This window comes from Athene noctua, chromosome 17 (genome assembly GCF_965140245.1).
Source record: "Athene noctua chromosome 17, bAthNoc1.hap1.1, whole genome shotgun sequence".
In the NCBI taxonomy this organism is placed as follows: Eukaryota; Metazoa; Chordata; class Aves; order Strigiformes; family Strigidae; genus Athene; species Athene noctua.
The window spans coordinates 12,771,771-12,789,032 of record NC_134053.1 but is presented as its reverse complement, the minus strand read 5'-3'; the positions used below and the strand labels follow the sequence as shown (position 1 = coordinate 12,789,032).

The following is a 17,262-nucleotide window of genomic DNA, read 5'->3' as shown; positions in this document are numbered from 1 at the left end:
GTAGGCTCTTTGCCTCATTTTCAAAATAGCACCCAGAGAGTGTTGAGGCCCTTTCAAAATGGTCCCTCGATGGTCTCTTTGGGGCTTTCCTACCATGAGGGTCAAAAAGTGGTCAAATGAGGTCACCGAACGAGGTGTCTCAGCAGGTAACAGAGGTCAGATCTTCACCACCTCGAATTGCTGGCATCAAAGTAAACACCATTGCATTGCTGTAGTGACAGTCCTCTATGTCAGTGTACTAAAAGTCAGAAAGGGTGTACCAAAAAAAAGTGTTTCATCCTTCTGCAGAATAATAAACTTCAGTACTGTAAACTAAACCACAGCTAGTGGTGTGAGGGGGGAGAAAGATTTCCAAAGTTATTCAGGCAATAGAGGATCAGGATAGGCAACTTGAAGTATTTTTTGAAAGTGCCTGGCAAGGATTTAGATCAATAGGAGCTAGACACCTGACTTGTTCAGATGCTTTTGAAAACCATACTGGAAATCTAACTTGCATCTTGGTGCTCATAAATATCTTTGAAGTCTCGCTCTTAATATAATTGAGAATTGAGCCATTGTTTGAGAATTGAGCCAAGATAAATGTTGCTACCTTACAGTGCTATTGATTGGTATAAAAATAAAGGCTTTATATTAAACCACTTAATGTGACAGGGAGGGGAAAATGCAGCAATTCCTCTAATGTCCTTTAGTGCTTCTATGTCACAGGTAGTCTTATTTTTGCTTTACTAATGTACTGGTATCAGTTCTCTTAATTTATTTATGTTGACATAAATTTTCAACCATGTTTGTGAAATGCAATGAAACGCCGCTTGTTCTGGAAATGAATATGGTCCTTGTATAACCAAATCATTCTGTTGTAGGTATGACAGACCTGTACGAAGTGAGGTATCAAGCATAGGGAAACTAACGATATTTTACTGCCCAAATCAGCAAGACCTCTGCCAATAGCAGTAGGTGTGGAAGGCAGAATGCAGTTGTCTGACTGAGGAATTAGTGCCTGCTTTATATTTTGAGGGGCATATAAACAAATTCTAGTATCTGTGACAGACTTTGAAAATTACCTGCTCTTCATTGACATGCACCTAGATTTGGATTTGGCCCATTATTATTCGCATCGCATCTGCAATTTTTGGTGGGGGAAAAAAAAGAAGAGCTGCCATATGTATGCTCTGAATGATGTTATTTCATGAAATGGGGGGGGGGGGGGGCAGAAGCGGTAAAACATATTTCAGCTCAACATCTGTGTCCTGGGCAGGTGAACACTCTTCCTTCCACAAAGCTGCTCCAGGCTTCCATTTTTTGGTGCAGTCTTTCTGCATGCTGAACGCACCAACTAATGCCTGAAGTCCAGGTCTCCTTCCTTCCTGTGTGTATTACAGGCAGAGACAGATGGAAACTTGAAATTGCTGGCCTCAGCTCCTGGATCATGTTAGCATCTTTCACTTCTTACAGGGCAGCTGCATTCTGCAAAACAGCAGTGTGCATGTATCTTGATATGTAACCCTAGAAGACGGCTTCTAAATATAAGAGGAGTTTCTCTGCTACCATATGAAGGGGGTCAGCCAGACACTTAAACAACATGCAGTGTATGTTTCATCAGATTGCACAGCAGAAAAAAATCAAGGGGACAATGCGAAATGAAATTCTTCGGGTGTCTCACTGCAGGCTTGCCCAGTTTACAGGTTGTGACTTGAAGATCAGCAGTGGCTCTTCAATTGATGGGGTTGCAAACACAATCCATGAACAGTGTGGCTCGAGGCTTCAGAAGCTGTTGCTTTTGTAGCTGTATCTTTGGAAATGTGCTCACAGTGTGAACTGTGTCCTGCCTCTCAGCCTGGAGACAGGTTGCATCTGATTGCTGCCACAGTGTCCATCGCTCTCAGAATCAGTCCAGGTGCATGTGCTGGAACTGTGTGCAAGCATCTCTCTAAGCTCATTTCCTTACCTGGACCCCCTAACTTTGTCTGTCAGCTATCTAAGATGGATTTTGTTATTGCTTTACATCAGTAGGGGAGAGACTGAGTCATCTTCCCAGTTAGTTTTTACCTCAAGTCCACTGTGTGTGCACACATGCACAGGAGGATGCCCTTGAAGGACTGGATTCTCCAAGGCAAGTAAGATTTAATATGAAGAATCTTATGGTGAGTTACTGGATTGATTCAGGGCCAAGCTTGTAATCCACACCCTGGTTACCTGACAGTTGTTCAGGAGCCTTTGTAGAATGTGTTGTTTCGTGGAGGGAAGAGCCCATATCACCACACCTTCACTCCTGATAATGGGGTAAACTAAGAGGAAGTTGAATACCTGTGGAAGCTACCCTGACTTTGGACGAGATACCTCCAGGCAAAGTCAGAGACGTCAGAAGGCCTGTGCAGGGTAGTCTGCATGTCTGCACGGCTGCAGCTCTTCTGAGGCTGAGCCCTCAGTTTTTCATGGGTAGTACCTTCAGGCTGAAACTACTTGAATGTTGGTTTCCTTTTGCTGTCCTCCCATCTCCAACCTCATTTTTAATCAGTAGGCGTCTGAAGGTGTGTGCAGTGTTATGTTGGACTAGAGGAATTGAGAAGAGATGCAATGGTCTATGAGTGATTTTTATGTGCGCTCACAATTTTCCGCTTCCCAAGCACAACGGCATGTTCTGCATGCACAGCAACGGCATGTGTCCCTGAAATGTGAGTGAGCCTTTAAGGAGGCTGCCCAGCTTCCTCTGCATCACTCCCTGGCAGCCTGGCTAAATGGGCTAAATTCAGAAGTGACCTAAAAGGAGGATGGGGTTGGGAGACAGATCACTCAGCCAATGTAAAGATGGAGGAACAAACTTGGGAGCCCAAGGCAGAAAGGAAGGTTGTAGTAAGAAATTCAATTGGAAGGCTTTTGCAGTTAAATTTATCCTGTTTTGAACTGTCGGATACATTCTGCTGCTGCTGCCACCTAACTCGCTCTCCGTGGCACAGAGGCTACAAGAAACACTTGCTCACGTGTCCTTTATAACGTGATTTATGGCATGTCTGAATTTGATCTACCAGCTCATGACTGAGGATGGCTCTTCTTGTCATATCTAACTGTAGGGCTGAGTCAGCTTCCACTTCACTTGCAATGACTTGGGCTAAATAAGCTTGCATTGTGTCAAGCAAAAGACTTTACCAGATACCAGCAGATTCATGAGGACTTTAAACTGCACAGTCTGAGACTTTATCCCAATGCATTTCTTTTTCAATACATACTCTGGGGTAAGAGAAAGGGAAATTCCACTGAAATTAAGGAATGCACACCGGAGCAGGCTGTGTGGTAATGGTGAAGCATGGCAGCATCCTGTACCCATATCTCAACCAGTGTTCAGTGGAGACTTAATTGCCTTTTGATTTTAACCAACTCCAGGAGATAATCCAAACAGTGAAAATGAGATTCTGGCCTAGAGCACAAGTGGTTGGTGAGTGCCATCCCTTCTGTGGGGCTAGCACAAGTTTAGCCTTGACTTTTTGTGCCTGAAAGGTTTGAAAAGATGATTCTTCACCCCTTTTAATCAAAATCATACATTCTTCTAATACTGGTCTCTCCTGACCTCAGATATATCGTTTGGTCCTTCTTTAAAAATGAGTCAGCTGATGAAGAAAGATGGTAAGTGATATCTCTGAGGGGGTAGAATGACTCAGTAGTAAAGATATCACTTCGCTTGACCCCTCAGCCTGTACAGCACCAAAAGTGCTCTGTCATGATTGTTAGAACTTTGACAAAGTCTGCTGAGTCTCATCATCTTACGAGCCAAGAACCAAAATGCCTTAAAATTAATTTCTGAATAAAATGCTTCATGTGAGTCTTAATAGTCAAGCCAGGTCTAGTTCATGTTTATTAAAGAAGGTAGATGTGAGTAGTGGTAGGAGCTGACCTTTGCTTGTGGCTGGTGACATGGTAAATAACACAGAGAGCATGTGGCTTTTCATACCCTGCAGGTGTTTTACAAGCATCTCCTTTTAAAACCTCGCATTGCCCTGTGAGGTGGTGTAGCACAGTCATGACACCTGATAAAGCATTTAATCGATTACTTTTATCTTGTTTTATGGATTGTGGACAGTCTGAAAGCAGACTGTGCTTTTTTTTGCCCAGGGAATTTCTTACTCAAAATTATCTAGTTACATTTCCCCCTGATGCTTTTATCCTCCAGCCTACCATTTGCAATGCAAACTGTTGTGATTTGCCATACAATTTCCGTGATACCACCACTTCTTTTTCCTGAGCAGACAACGTAAGTCCTAGGGCATTCACATGGTTGGTGTGATTGCTAGTACCAAAATTTCATATTTGCTTTTGTGATGTCTAAATTTAAGGTTTGCTTAAGGTGAGTATTTGTTCCTTGGAAATGTGGGTAGTGAACACAAGCAGGGTCCTGAATACACAAGAGCAAAATAATCTGCAGTTCTGAATTCGTATTTAACTAAAAGATTTTGCAATATTCACCCAACCTATCGCCACCTTCCTTTGGCTGATGGAAAGCTAACAGCTAAAGACAAAAGTGATTAAGAGTCTTCTTGAAGGTTATGCTAGCAGCTAGTGTGAGAAACAAGAGGAATATTTTTATCTAATTCTTTCTTTCCTTCTCAGTGACGGTGCTTACGATCACTAGTCTTGGGCATCCCCCAGAATTGTAAGGCAATGTATACAACTAGACAGTTAAGGAACAAATTATTCCGGTACCAATGTCAGGAGTGCTTAGCAAGGGCTAAGCCTAAGTGGTCTTTTGCTATGTCCCCCATCTGAGAGATGGCTGTTTACAAAACTAGAGAGAGTTGTCTGCTAAATTATTTCAATGGCAAGTGACACCTCTGACATTCTCACTAGGGAAGTGAACCAGGAACCTCATTTGTGACACATGGAAGTCCTGATGGAAGAATATGAACCAGCTCCCCATCTATTACATCCTCATCTGGCAGTAAGAAGGTTAAAACAGGTATGTAAAGGGGCAGGAGTAGAAAAGGTATTTTGTAGTCTTCCTTTGTAATGTGGAGGCTGGTAACTGGATGGAACGGGAGAGGGGGAGTTTTTATGCCCTTTAGGTTGCAGAGCATGGAAGGAGGCAAAAAATCACAGATGCTGTTAAAGGGTGGAGCAAAACTTCAGGGTTCCAGAAAATCAGTGGGTGGATGAGCTCTGCCAGGCCCATGTGGCATTTCTTCAGCTAATCTCTTGCTTCTCACATCTCCTGCATTAACAGCTGTAAGGAAATTGGGCTCCCACTCAGGCTGATAGGAGAAAACAATACACCAGTGCATGTGAGGACCATGCATACAGACATGCCTGTGAGGAGGCAGGGCGATGATTTAGCGGGCAGCAGTGGCAAATCCCCAACATAAGACTTGTTGTCATGGTGTAATGTCATCCAACCCTCATAATTCATGGGGACCAGGCACCTCACAAAGAGTTACAGGCTCTAGGGCTGTGCTACACCCACCTCTCATGACTGACAGAGTCAGGGCTGAAGAGAAAGCAGTCATGGGGAAAAGAAAGAGGAGAAGGCAGCAACAGTGAAGCCCAACTACCAAGAGGTCACAATGCAGGCGTCCATTGCCTCTGTCCTGTCCACAGGCCAGTAATTCCCAAAGATTTTACACAGAATCACACCATGGATGGATGGTTCATCACAGCTAGGGAGGAACCATCACATTTTAATAGCAGAACTTGGAGTAATGCTTGGACCTACCACAGAATAGTTCCCACAGCCTCATGAACTGTTAGCAGTCCTTATCTTGCAGTTTATTACCTGCCTGTGGTTCTTAGAAGTAACAAAAACCATCGCAAAGAAGTGAGGATGGGCCCCAGAGTGAAGGTACTGCTGCTTGCGATGAGTCTGACTGTAAACAGATCGTCACAATGGTTACGACACGGTAGCATGTATCTCCAGGTCTGCAGACATAACCAGCACAGGCAGAGGCACGTGCATTGGTGCTGGCCAAAAAAGAACTAGGGAGAGCAAAACAATCTGGTTTGGAGACAAAGAATTTAATAGTGCTAAGCTGTGTGAAATATCAAAATAACAACAGCTGCATTTTATAGCAGGGTAACTGTTCCGCAGGGGCTGGGGAAGAGCTGCCCACACACATTCCCCTCGCACCCCCTCTGGCAGGCTGTCCCGTGCCGAGATATTCTACCCATGAAAGACAAACCAGGAGCAGCTGTTCTCCAAAACCCGCCGCGGGAGCCAGGCGGGCACTCCCGTCGGATCTGGCTGTCCCGGCAGGATCCTTCCCGCGACATACAGCGTGCCACAAGGATACGCTTCGGTTTGGTAGGAATCCTTCTGTTTGCTGGTTGCTTCCGTTGTTAAGAAAAAAACCCAACAGTTTTCTTGTAAAAAGAACTGCCGACCCGGGAACCTGCAGCCCGCACAGTTTTATGCCTGTTAGAAAAGTAGAAGAAAGACAGCGACAGCTGATGAAGAGCAAAGGGTAAAATGCGGCAGTGTAATTGGAAATGCCTACAGAAATATGTTAGAGAAATATATGAGTGTAATATAATTTGGGAAACATTTATCACTTAAGGACTTAAATTCCCATCTGTGCTTCCTCCAGGAAAGAGCCGTGTGCTGGTGGCTTCCCAGGCAGCTTTGACCACCTCGCTGTCAGCAGCCGTGCAGCTGGCTCTTGCTCCCGTTTCCCGTTAAAAAGCGCATTTATGGCCTCGCTCCAGCGTCCCGGGGCTCACTCGTGTTCCCCCGAGCGTGCCCAGAACCAACTTGCGCTGCGACCCGAACACGGCTCGGGAGGCCCAGCCCGCCTCCTCCGGCCCAGGGCTCAGCACTCACGGCGGGCAGGGGGTGCGGTTCCCGCTGCGGCAGCCGACACGGAGCCCGCCCGCCCCCCGAGCGCCCGCGGCGGGGCCTGGGGCCGCTGCGGAACCTGCGCGCCGGGCTCGGGTTGTGCCCGGGGCGGCGGCCGGGCGGAAGCGGAAGGGGAAGGGGAAGGGGAGCGGCGGCGGGCTCAGGCGGCGGGAGGTGCGTGTCCGCGGCCGGCCCGGGCGGGAGCGGCGCTGGGGGGAGAGGCGGGGGCTGGCGGGGGCTGTGGGGACCCCGGTGCCGCCGGGCTGCCGGGCGGGTGCGGCCCGGAGCCTTCGTAACGGCCTCCTGGGCGCTGGCGGGGGAACCGAGCTGCCGCCGCCGTGCTGGGCGGGCCCGCGGCGGGGCGGCGGCGATGGGCTCGGCAGGGGCGGGGGGAGTTGGGCCTCTCCAAAGTCCGACTCGCAGAATCAACGCCCGAAGATCTAGAGAAGATCTAGATCTAGAAGGCCCGACACTGCTGCAGTCTCACATAACCAGTTAGCGTTTGTATGTACGCCTGCTTTTTTGTTGTGCTACTTACATTATTTATTTGTTTAGCTGTGTGTTCACTTAAGTCCCCCTCACTGACGCTGGTTTTAGGTTGTGCCTGAGATAACATCCGTACAGTTGAAAGTCGGGCAGTGTCCGTAACTGGAGTTTACAGGAAACTGGGCAGCATCCCGAACGCACACTGGTACCTGCTGGGCGCTCTGCCGGGCCCTGTTCGTACACAGCCCCCTTGGCCACCCCTGTGTTGCTGCTCCTCTCCTGGAAGGAGTCTTTCAGACTTTTCAGTCCTCCCTGTGGCAGCGGCCGCACGGGCCGTGGAGCAGGAGGAAGGGTTGTGTTTCTCGCACAGCAGCCCCCTGGCCCTCCCTGAGAAGAGTCTCCAGTGGAGCGTCAGTGGGACTGTGCTGGCTGGGCTTTAGAGCCGCAGCCAGCCGCTGTAAGGATCCTCAGCAGGCGGCCGCCCCAGCTAACTTCTGATTTTCTAGTGCAGTCACATTTCTAGTAGGGAGGTTTTGATGCATTCTAACAAAAAGTTCTATTGATGTTTCAACCGACGTGGTAGAACGTTATACGTAAGGGTGTTGAGAAAGCAGAACAAGTACTTAGCTTGGGAAGACAGAATGCCAGTGTGCTGCAGTGACAGACACCTGCCTGGTCAGCTTTTAGAGCAGCTGAGTCTGGCAGAGATGCTTGGATGTTGAGCTCTAGCACATTATTAAGGGTAGCTAATAATTGTCATTTAGTGTCTTTGCTCTGGGTGTGATAGAATTTTAACCACTTTGGGTTAATCACGTTTCTTAGAGTCTTTTACTCAAAACCAGAATCCAAGTCTGCTGACAAACCTGCTCTCCCTCCTGCGGGTGTTCTGACTTCAAAAGTACATGTGCTAATCTGGCTTTTCCTGCTCTTTTAGGCCCTTAAAAATGGGGAACACGAGCAGTGAGCGAGCTGGACTGGAGCGTCATGGGCATAAGGCATCCCGAGGTGACAGCTCAGGAGGAGCTATCAGTACAAAAGAGGGTGACAGGCCAAAAATTTTAATGGACAGTCCTGAAGATGCAGACTTGTTCCATTCAGAGGAAATGAAGGTACTGCTGGCTTGTTCTTGTTTTCTAACACTGATAACTTGAGGATGCTGTTCAGTTGTGGGGCTGTTAGCAACCTTCAATGATTCTGTCATTGAGTTTACACACACAACTGTTTCCTTTGCTTCCCATGCTAAGGAGAGATAGTGCATTGATGTTCAGGCAGATACGTCATGGTTTCTGCCAAGAATTAATTGTAGAAAAAATAAAATGTAACTGACTCAAAGCTTTTAAGTACATTGCCCCAGCTTCATTTGGATCCTTAATGCTCTTGCAGTTAACAATGACATTTTACCTGTCTGTTATTTTCCATATTAAAAGATCTGTTAACTGAGGTTTTTTTGCTCAGTATCAGATGGATTGTTAGACATGCCTTGTTGTGTATTGTGTAAGAATATCTAAAAGAAAATTACACTTAGATTGCAATTGTTGGTCAGAGCTGTTTCCTATAGACAACTCATAATCTTTCTGCCTACTACAAATTTTGTGCCTACTATGTTTCTGTAATCTGAATGCTTCTTAAGGGTATTTCTTCTTAATTATTTTTCTCCCTCTTCTTTTATCTGTATATTTTGAAGACTTTTGTGAGCTCAAGTCATTTCTTTTAAACATAATTTAGGCTGAAGGAAGGGGGATTATTTTGCCTTCCGCTCTTTCTGCAGATTTGGAAGACTTTAACATCTTTGCAGAATTTGTGCAAATGAACTTGTGAACAGCATCTAGAAATGCAGATTCTAATCTGCATCTGACAAAAACTACTTGGAGACTTGTAGCTTAGAGAATCGTGACTGAGCGCAAAAAATGCCTTCGGTAAAATGTAGGTTGTCCAATTCTGCCAGGAGAGAATTCCTTTTGATTAAGACATTTTGCTTGTAGGCTCCATTGGAGAAAGAAGAATTCCTAGCTTGGCAACAAGATCTGGAAGTGAATGATAAAACCCCTACTCAAGCTCGGCCAACAGTATTTCGCTGGACTGGAGGAGGGAAAGAAGTTTATTTGTCTGGGTCCTTCAACAACTGGAGTAAAATTCCTCTGACAAGGAGGTAATAAACTGCTGCTGCTATGTCAGTGATATTCCCTACGGACTGTGAATGCTTAGTGTGGTGAGAAAGGTGGTCAGTTGATAGATTGGTGTGGTGCTTGGATTTACCCCTGTCCTGCTGCTCTCCTCAAGCCCTTGAGAGTCTGACTTTGATTCTTGGATGGCACAGGATGAAGGTTGAGCTGTGTGTCAGTTTTGAAGGAGTGATTTGTTCATTAGGAACCACACATGAATGACCCAAAACAATCCTTGTGCAGACTCTGCTACCTGGGGTAGAGCTGGCGTATGTAAGGTGAAACTGGTTATAAGCATAGTATCTCTGATGGCACATGTATTTTCTTGCCGGATCATTGGCTTTTGCTCAGCTCAAAGCATCCCGATTCTGCTTAGGAAACTCTGAGCTTGGGATACCTGCTGGCAAACTACATGAACAAGAGAATAAATCTGAGTTAAGGTAGCAAGTGCTTTTTCCTGCTAGAGAGCTCTGGAGCTCTTAATTCTATACCTGACTAAGTATTTCATTTAAGCCAAAAATTTAAAACTTAATGGATGGCAGAGAGTCTGAATTTAGCTGTTGATCTGAGCGCTGTTGTTTGTCATTGATGACATATCCATGACAGATTGGTCTCCTGCCAATTTCTGGTGTTTCTTATCTCTCTGAGTGACTACCTGCATTGTCATTGTTGCAGAAGTGCCTTAATTTCTTAGGAAACTTGAGAGAGGAGCACAGTGGCCTGATGAAATGGTATGGGAGGATTGGTCTGTGCATAAACAATGTGAAATAAATTATCAAGATAGGAGCTGGCAAAAAGGCCAGTGGAACATCAGTATTACTGTCATACTGTAAGTAGAAAGCCTGGGAGATGGGAAATGGTGACATAAATCTGGAAGGACAAAAATGTCTCTCTACCAAAAAACCCACAAAACCCACCAGGTTTGTCTCTTGCCAGATTAGATATCCTGGGAAAGGATTTGGATCTCCTTAGAGGCTGCATAAAATCATGTTACTAAATCAAATATGCTCAAGTGAAGGAGTTCATCATTCTGAACTGGAATTCCAGATCCAGCTGTGTGGTGGTGTGCTTGTGCTCCTTACTTGAGGAGAAGTAGATGCTGTCATTGTGTGGCCTGTTTGAATTGTTCACACAGGATCAACTGTTTCTTAGTTTCTTTGAGATGCTGATAAATACTTCTGAAGAATTGGGAAGTTCACAACGCAGGAGTATCAAAATTACCAAGCAGCAGCTATTCATACCCAAAGTATCAAGTTGCTACTTTCACCTTCTGGTCATTGTTTATTCATTTCATGGGCATTTGTGAAATGCAGTTTATGATGGCAAATACTGAAAGGCCAGGAAATAGGAGTAAGCTCATTTTGTTCCATCAACAGGAGTCTCGCAGATAAAATGAGGTCTTGCATACTAGCAAGTAACGTGAAGATATGAGGATGGCTTTACTCAGTTTAGCTCAGTTTAGCTCAGTGCTAATTCCTTGATGCCAGGAATGGGGATACTAATTTTGAATGTGTAGGGACTTAGTATCACAGAGTAAATTGTCATTAACCTCAGTTTGATCCTTTACCTTTAAGTTGCGTGAGATTCTCTTAAATGTGGCACTGCCTTTTTAAGTTTTTGCATGTTAAGGAGGCTCGTATTCTCTGTTACATTTTTTGTCACAGTGTACAGATTGATGCACTTTTCAGAATATTTCAGGGCTGATGGTTTGTCTTAAATTTCAGTCACAACAACTTTGTGGCAATCCTGGACCTGCCAGAAGGAGAGCACCAATACAAGTTCTTTGTGGATGGGCAGTGGACACATGATCCTTCAGAGGTGATGTTTTCTTCAATTCACTGTATTTATTCGTAGAGGCATCTGACGATGAGAAACTGGCTGGTTTCTCTACCAATAGCAGGCCTTTTCAGAGGGAAGGTTAACAACAGAAACTGACTGTTTAACTGGAAAGAGAGATATTTCTGATCCCAGCTGGCCTAGGTCTCGGCATCAGACTAATGGCCTCAAAGAACAGGAGATTTTGTAACAAATGGGTGACAAGGTCTCTTGGCTATGGGTTTATAAGAAGTGGGGAGTTTTTCTTGTGCTGTGCCAAACTGTCTTTTAAAGCACTGTAGTATTGCTGACAGCCCAAATCTCTGTGCTGTACTAGCTATGTGTGCCAGAAGGTTGCTGTTGCTGCTCTAGATCTTTTCATGGTCCAGTAATTGTGCCAAAATCTACCAGGCCTTCACTTTCTCCTCTGCTATAAAATGAGCTTTAATCCCAGCCCACCCAGCAGTCCTTACCTGCTTCAGAACTAACTGTTCACAGCTGCTGATTTGTCTTCTTGCTGTCTTGGCGAGCCTTGCAGAACCTGGCAGAATTTACCTTGCAGCAAATTTAGCTCTTTGAACCCTCTGCTTTGGACTCCAGTCTTAGCTTTGGTAGGAAACCAGCAATACCAACCATACTCTGTCCTACATTAGGCCATGCAGATCTTAGCCTGGATCTGAAAGCCCTGTAGAAGCCAGAAGTCAAGTTTAGCTCCTTTTATTGTCACTATTAACTTTAGCCCAAACCTGATCCTAGCCTTATCTATAGCTCGAGAATTTACTGAGTGCTGTGAACCTAGCAGGTTCAACTGACATGCATCCCCCTCAGTCCTAAATCCTGCACTTGCTCATAACCTAACACTGACTAATGCTGAGCTCTTTTCATATCTGGTACCAGCATATTTTAAAAACAATATATCTCATTCTTGGTAAGGCTGATTGTGAGCTTTGAGAATCTAATAGTCCTGCCAGCTTTTTTATTCTGACTTTTGTATCTTGTTTCTTCCCAGCCGGTAGTAACCAGCCAGCTAGGTACCGTCAACAACATCATACAGGTGAAGAAAACTGACTTTGAAGTATTTGATGCTTTGATGGTGGACTCCCAAAAATGTTCAGACATGTCTGGTATGAGCTTACTGGTGATTTTATATCACACTTTTTAGAGCTGTTAAAAATTCTATCTTCCTTTTCATCTGGAGTTAAAGCTGCAGTATAGATTAACCTCCACTTTTGTCAGGCCCTGTGGATGCGTGCAGGAATCACAAATGCACAGAGGAAGGAAGTGGAATGCATGAAGGGGGAAGCCTCTGACAGAGCAACACAGGCCACTGTCGATCCAATTAGGAGGAAGTCATGGGTGCTTAACAACTGTTTGCCTGTGCAGTGTGAAATGGCTGGATTCGGCACACTCGGTGGTGGATCAGTCTCTACCTTACAACATCAAACCAGTGTTGACAGCCTACGCTGCTCCTTTCTCTGCTAAGGAGATGGGTCAGAAGTTGCACATTAAGAGGTAGCAATTAGGTGTATCTTAGTAGTGCTAACACAGGCTCAAGAATATGTCGTATCCTCTTAGTTTAGTACAAACGATCTATATCTTAGAATGATATGAAAATTATATTTTTGCTTTAAGTTTCATATTTGAGTGTAACAAAAGAGAGGTAAGATTTAGCTTGAGTCATCCCTGAGATCAGCCTTGCCACCTGTTCTTTATAGACCTTTGTAGGGATGTAGACTGTGGTTGAAATAGCACCTTAAATCCTCCTTCAGAAGACCTGTCCTTGGATTCTGAGGCAGAAGGTGCATTTGGTTGTTTTTTGATCTATGTAACTTTTCCCTGGAGAAAGCCTTTTTGGAGAAAGGGTGTGATTTGTGAGACTTGGGATGCTTCAGGAAGCCAGGAGAAGATTCTGGTAGATGCTTCCCCTCCATGTGCTGTAAGAACCCTTCGTTATATGGCTTTAGACTCTAAAGAGCCCTTCCTATTACCCTGTCCCTGCACGGGAATAATACCTGCCTTTTACATGTGCCTACCATGTTTTTAGTGCTTCCCTTGGAGGTGACATTGTAGAGCAATGTTTACTGTTAGGTATTTGCTGGAGAAGTGCTGGGCAGAGATGACAGTGAAGTGCTGGAGTGCAGTGGGGCCCTCAGGACTTCCCAGCTGGGCTCAAGTCAGACAGACTTTGGACATCTTAAATCACTTTGTGGGCAGTGACTGATCCTCTGGCACCGCGTCAGCTGCTGCAGTTCTTGTACTTATGTGCCATTGATTTCTTTTGGCCTCATGTTTCTGGATGTGAAAATCGAAGTACCACTAAAAATGTACCTATAAAGAGCAGATATTCTTACAGGCTATTTCAGAATAAATATTTAACATCTCTCTGGCAGAGTTGTCCAGTTCGCCCCCAGGACCGTACCACCAGGAGCCCTACGTTTGTAAGGCAGAGGAGCGCTTTAAATCGCCACCTATTCTTCCCCCCCACCTGTTGCAGGTCATCCTGAATAAGGACACAGGCATTTCTGTAAGTACCTTAGTTTGTTTTGCTGAATAATGGCCTTGAGGGTGTGAACAGATGGGGAAAAAATCTGGGGACAGACAGGGGACAGGCAAGGAAAAACCTCAGAATAGTTGCCGTGTTGGTAAATTCCTTATTATATATGTCCAGATGGATCTGTCTGAAGTAAATTTATTTCTCTGCTTGACTCTTCAAAGCTGAAAGAAAACTAGATGGCTATTTTACTCACAGAAACCCTAATCTTCCCAGTGCAATACTGTTAAAATGTCAGAAGCACATAGAAAATAATTGAGGCCCGTTTCATGGTCCAGTGAGGATGCAGAGGGTTTCACCCTGGTGGAGTCTGGGATTGTTCTGAAACTTTGTGTTTGTTTATGGACTCAGTGTAAGCAGCAGTGCGACGTATTTGAGGGTGCGGCTAGTTACAGCTGGTGTTTATCGCCCATCAGCTGCGGTGAGTACACTGTGAGTTCCGTTATTGTCACCCTGTCTCACTTCCTCTACTCCCCAGTGTGATCCTGCTCTGCTCCCTGAACCCAACCATGTCATGCTGAACCACCTCTACGCACTTTCTATCAAGGTGAGAGGCCAGGGCGTGTTCTTCACACTTGCAGCTTTTAGATGACCATGTAACATGCTCACTTGTTTTCCATCTCCTGTAGGATGGAGTCATGGTGCTTAGCGCTACACATCGTTACAAGAAGAAATATGTGACTACTTTGCTGTACAAGCCGATATGAACATCGTAGTAGTTTGTGACTGGTTGTTCTGGGCCAGTGCAGTCTCAGAAAAAGAATTCTTCTCTTAACCAAATGTACTCCTGCTCTGTGCTGTAGCAAATGAACTCTGATTTCATATCATTTCTGAGACTTCCAAGTTCTCCTACATTTGCCTTATTTTCCCAGTCCCACCTTGGAAGTTCTTGGAGATGGCAGCTTCATGGCAACTAGACGGATGGCAAAGGTCGCAGTGCCCAGTGTCAGCTCAGTTAAAAAAACACCAATTTTTTAGGCTGAAAAATGTGAGGGCAGCAACAGATTAAAGACCTTTAGCAGTGAGGCAGACTGTAAGCCCAAAGACAAACCAGCCCAAAGTCTAGAATTCAGGATTCTTGTGGAATCTTACTTGAGCTCAACACTCAGCAAAAGCAAGGCCATTACTGTTTCATAACTCATCAAACATGCAATTACTTCAGTAGCAAGTTCCGAACTTGCACGGCTGAAATAAGTGTGAATATCGATGATGTTGTAGCAGCCTTTTCTAGGTAAAATCAGCGACACAATCACCAACAAGCTCATTTTTATTTTACGGTAGACTGGGGTGCACTGTTTCTGCTGTGAATAGCTCTATAGTTTTTCTCTTCATGAGAACTGAAATACAACTTTTCCCCTGTGGAATTTCTGGTAAAGACAATTGTTTTTAATGGCTGGATTTTTCTGTAAATGATAAATGTGTCTTGCAATAATCTGCTTTTTGAAACCAATTTCTCTTGCTGTCACTGATAAGGACTTCCTTAAGCTGGGCTAGGTAGCTGTGAGGAAATCGATGTATTCAGTTTAGGGCTTAGTTTTTCAGTGACTGTAAGTCCCCTGTATCCCAGTGGCCAAACTTGCCCCTTGCAGGGTGCTGGGTACAGCAGCGCTGCTCCCTCCTTGCCCAGGGCTGGAGCTGGACCTCTGCTCCAGGTTGCAGTGTTGACTGTGGGTATAAAATCCCTGGTGCTTCCACAGCCAGGGCTGTGGGGATCTCTGCGACTTTTTATTCTGTTTATCTTTTCTAAGAGTATAGTAACACCAGGGTGCCTGTACTTGGTACTTGCAGCCTGTTTTATCCCAAAACAAATGCAACGTTAATGCAAAACTGCCTGACGGCATGCCTCGGGCCTGCCCCGGAGGAACCAGCTCAGAGGGGACCTGCTGGGTCCTGCTCTCTGGTTTTTGGTGCCTGAGAGTGACTGTGCCAATGATAACCAGCCCGCCCGCCCCGGCTGCAGAGAGGAGCACATCGCACAAATCCACAAGGAGGATGAAAGCTGCAGCAGCCAGCGTTCAGGGGAGCCAGCCACAGCGGAAGGGTGGTTTGCCATCCTCAGATCTGTTCACTCGCCTTGTTGCAATATCCTGAGTAGCTGAGTAGATCTGGGTCTGGTGCAATGGTTTTCTCTGAAAACTCTTTCTTCATTCTGTGCTATGGATAGTATTTGGTATTCTCAAATATGGAATTGCTTTTGTTTTCAGCCTCTTTAGAAACAAATAAAACATTTTCAAGAAAAGTAGGTGACTTGATTTGTTATTATCCTTCTCATTTGTGGTAACCTTAGCTTCCGTGAGTTGTTATTTTTTTTCTATAACCTGTGAGTGCCTGATTGCAGTTTTATGCCTTGGTGGATTGTGCAAGCTTTTCATTCATAAATGCAGCCTGATATAATTTGTCCGTTTCCAGTCAGTCAGTAAAGAAGAGGAGGGAGGTGTTAGTGTGTGTTTGTGATGTAAAGTTTACAGGAAGAACAAGAGTCTGTTTACTTAAAAGCTCCAGCGATCTGTTCCTTAGTACTGAAATTGTTGGTATTGGCCTCCCACAGGCTTCTCTTTCTTCCAGCCACTCTTCAAGCAGCCTGGTTTTTTCCCAAGCCTCTCCCTGGCTGTTTCTGGTCTGTGGTGTCGGGCACATGCATGGCTGCGCAGTGCACAGCCCACACCCTCTGCCCTATGGCTCAGCACCTGAAAATGCTGATGGGGAGGAGGCCGTGGGGTGCTGGTACCTGTGGAGCAGGCCCATGTGCTTCGGCGGGGCAGCCAGAGGTTCCTCTTAGCTTGAGCTGGTTGTGTTGGGGCACTGACCAACGAGATCAATAGCCAGGAAGGGAACTGGGTTGGAACAGCTCCAGTTAGCTAATTGAACTGGAGTGCCTTTTGTCGACATGGAAACTCAGGCAAAGCACCTCGATGTTTAAGCGCAGAAGTCTGTGCTGGTGAAGCGTGTGACCGCAGCCATTCTTTGTCAGGTCCCTGCCACTAAATATCGGCCCCTCCGTCCGTGGTGGCACCCAGAGGGGTGCTGGTGCCCAGCGGAGCTGGTGCACGGAAGCGGCGGGGGGGGGGCACACGGGGTGGGGGGGAACGGGACACGGGACTGTCGTGCCCTGCCCTGCTGCCGGTGGTGGAGTGGTGGCGGAAGGCCGGGGGCGCCGGAGGAGGGCTGGCAGCCTGCAGGTGCTCCCGCGGCTGGCGAGGGCAAGCGGTGGGCTGCGGGAGGCCGAGCGCGGGTCACCTGCTGTGGCAGCAAACTGGGCGTTTGTGCAGGCCTGAGGCTGGCGGGTAGGGTGAGCGTCAGCAGAGACAAGTGTTGGAAGGCATTTTTTTCTTCAGCTGTGTTCAGAGAAAAGTAGATGCGCAAGTGTATTGGCAGACAGTAGTCATGCAGTGAGTCTTCTTAAATGCTTTTAGTGCCAGCAGGGAAATGATACCAGA

The 17,262-nt window shown here is 45.9% G+C and overlaps 1 protein-coding gene across 1 annotated transcript; it reads left to right on the top strand.

The window, feature by feature from the left end:
- The first annotated feature begins 6,944 nt into the window (after window positions 1–6,944).
- PRKAB1 (protein kinase AMP-activated non-catalytic subunit beta 1) lies at window positions 6,945–16,058 on the top strand. The gene is made up of 8 exons (XM_074920728.1): window positions 6,945–6,985; window positions 8,232–8,406; window positions 9,280–9,446; window positions 11,184–11,277; window positions 12,284–12,398; window positions 13,665–13,798; window positions 14,304–14,372; window positions 14,455–16,058. Exons 2-8 carry the CDS (start codon window positions 8,242–8,244, stop codon window positions 14,530–14,532), a joined length of 822 nt encoding a protein of 273 aa, XP_074776829.1. The 5' UTR covers window positions 6,945–6,985; window positions 8,232–8,241; the 3' UTR covers window positions 14,533–16,058.
- Window positions 16,059–17,262: the final 1,204 nt, after the last annotated feature.